Source organism: Penaeus japonicus, unplaced genomic scaffold, assembly GCF_977035675.1.
Source record: "Penaeus japonicus unplaced genomic scaffold, GWHDUDI00000001_assembly GWHDUDI00000016, whole genome shotgun sequence".
NCBI classification, from domain to species: domain Eukaryota; kingdom Metazoa; phylum Arthropoda; class Malacostraca; order Decapoda; family Penaeidae; genus Penaeus; species Penaeus japonicus.
The window spans coordinates 15,253,650-15,256,149 of record NW_028234418.1 but is presented as its reverse complement, the minus strand read 5'-3'; the positions used below and the strand labels follow the sequence as shown (position 1 = coordinate 15,256,149).

Here is a 2,500-nt window from a genome sequence, read left to right as displayed (position 1 = left end):
TATGAGAGTCATTTGTCTGTGCATTTTCCTTTGCAACAGCCTCATCATTAGAATCATCATAAATCTCAAAGCTTTGTACCTCATCTTCTAGGCTTTGATTATTATTTTCAAAGGAATGTGGAAATTTAACATTATTACAAGCTTCAACACTTATAACATTATCATCTTCAAAAACTCCTTGTATTTCATAGGGTGACATAGAACTTTCACCTACACCAGATTTTTTATCATTTTCTTTGGCTTTCACAGGTATTTCTTGTTCTTCTCTTTTATCTGCAGTCTTTAAATCTACTGAACTTGTTTCTATAGGGTATTCAATCAACTGAAATAGTGTCTTACATTCTGGGTTTCCCATTCCCATATTTGATATATCTCTCAGTGTTAATTCAACTCTTTCAGAAACTGAGTTGTCATTAGTTCCTTGGTGATGTGATGTCCTATGGTGATCAGATAATGAGTCTGTATCTTTTAAACATAATCCACAAAATTCACACACAGCTGGTTGTCGTAAACTGTTGATTAACACCTAGAAAAAAAGAACTCATTATCATAACTATCATCAAGTCTACAAAAGGAAACACAAACACAAAATGATTTGGCTGCCATTACTAAATTTGTCATTACTGTTACTTCAGGATCACCAGAATTAACATACCTGATGCTGTGCAAAGAGGTGATCCAAAAGATCCTCTTGACAGAGTAAGCAACACCTGCACAGTGGGCAGACATACACATCCTGAATGTCAAGGGAGGAATGGTCACTGATTATGTGCTGGCTTAGCTGGTCAGCTGAAGAAAAGGACTGAAGACAAAAATCACAAGAAATCTTATGTTCCTTCTCTCGAATGATGCGAATGTGGACAACTGATGCTTGGGAATCTCCTGAAGTGAAAAAGAATCTGGTATCAGTTATCATTTACTCTAAAAATAAGTGATATTCTTATACTAATATGTCTCAATGTATGTTCTAAAATAAACAAGATCTTTTTGCATTTCTAAAAATCAAACTAATCCAGAAATCCCTTCCTCCCATCCCATATAAATTGAAATAATAGTTTCATGGTTCTATCAAAAACTGAAATCTTGCAACCTAAGGCATTTTGCAGTAAAACATCATTAGTTTAGCACCCAATGCCCCATCAGTAAATCATCCCAACAGTTGTGCTGATTATACAATGAAAGGTGAAAGCAAGCTTAAAACTGGGTATGATGTGATAAAAAAGTTACCGTTACTAAAAATGTTTTTACTTCCTAATGATTTCAAATCTCACAGAACATTGTTGACCCTATCAAAACATGTAACTGAATAAACTGACTAATATTTAATGAAAGCTATTAACCCTAACTGAAAACTCATAAAATTTTTAAAAAGTTTAAAACATTAACCCTAACAAAATTGTTTGAAACTCAAAAAGTGATACCAAATAAAAACCAGTGCATAGCATGCCAGATTCAAGATATCCTGGGCTACTTCCTATACTAAAAAGTATTAGCTGCTCTTTAAAATAGTATGAAGGAAAAGTGAACTGCCATACAATGGAGTACCTGGTAGTACCTGGAGTACCACTTCCTGGTTCACTTCTATAGATTCAAGAATCATTCTAAGGAATCAAAAGCTTTTTATGATAATTCTCCAGCATCTCTCATCATCAGGTTGTCAATTGGCAATTCACAACAGGCAAATTACTCCTGACTTAATCCTAACATATTTGATAAAAAAAAATGTGAATCACCGTGATTAATAACATGCTGAGTTTATAGAAGGCCAAAATGACCTGATCTTAAATGTAAAATCTGATAAACTAAGGTGGCTCCTTTCACTTTTAGTACCCATCAAGTTCAATCTATCATTACCAATGTACCAATCATATATAAATATAACTTATCTAGTTAGCAGTTACAATTTAGTTAACGTGGTAAATATTCTCGACTAAATTAAAGCTGGGTTGGGATGAACGGATGTCCTAAATCCTAAATGTTTATTAACAGCAAATCAATTAATACAAGAAAGAAAGAAAGAAAGAAAGAAAGAAAAAAAAAGTAAATAAATAAATAAATAAATTGAGAGTAGGGAAAGGAGGGTAAATGGTGATCAGGAAGGGAAGGCAATGATGGAAACAAAAAATCCAGAATTTTCAAGTCACAAGAAATTTTCCTAGCCTCCAGCCAGTCAGATTTCTCTGTCCTTCGGACATTAGTTACAAGGGTAAAGCTTTGTTAATTATTGAGTGATTTTCATCAGTTAAAAACCATAATAAAGGGCTTTTCAATATAGATTATTAACAATACTGTCAATGTTATTGATTGTAATGCATAAAAAAAGAATTTAACTTTCTTTTTCTTAACCCAATCCCGACGGGCCCGGCAAGAAGTGGCAACCCCCTATGCCGGGCCTATGCAATATTGCTTCAGGAACGTCACACTGGTGTGTCGCCCCGTCATCAGGTATTTAGCCGTGTCACACAGGTGTGACACACCGTCATCATTGGGTTAACCATTA

The 2,500-nt window shown here is 34.3% G+C and overlaps 1 protein-coding gene across 2 annotated transcripts in view; it reads right to left on the bottom strand.

Moving 5' to 3' along the window:
- Positions 1–2,500, bottom strand: part of LOC122253704 (uncharacterized) — a 9,572-nt gene that overhangs the window by 5,942 nt on the left and 1,130 nt on the right. For both annotated transcript variants that reach the window (XM_043016978.2, XM_043016979.2), the window contains exons 2-3: positions 656–882; positions 1–526 (exon numbers count right to left, since the gene is read on the bottom strand). The exon at positions 1–526 is cut by the window's left edge. In XM_043016978.2, the coding sequence (XP_042872912.2) occupies positions 1–526; positions 656–882 (753 nt within the window). The remainder of the gene's footprint in view (positions 527–655; positions 883–2,500) is intronic.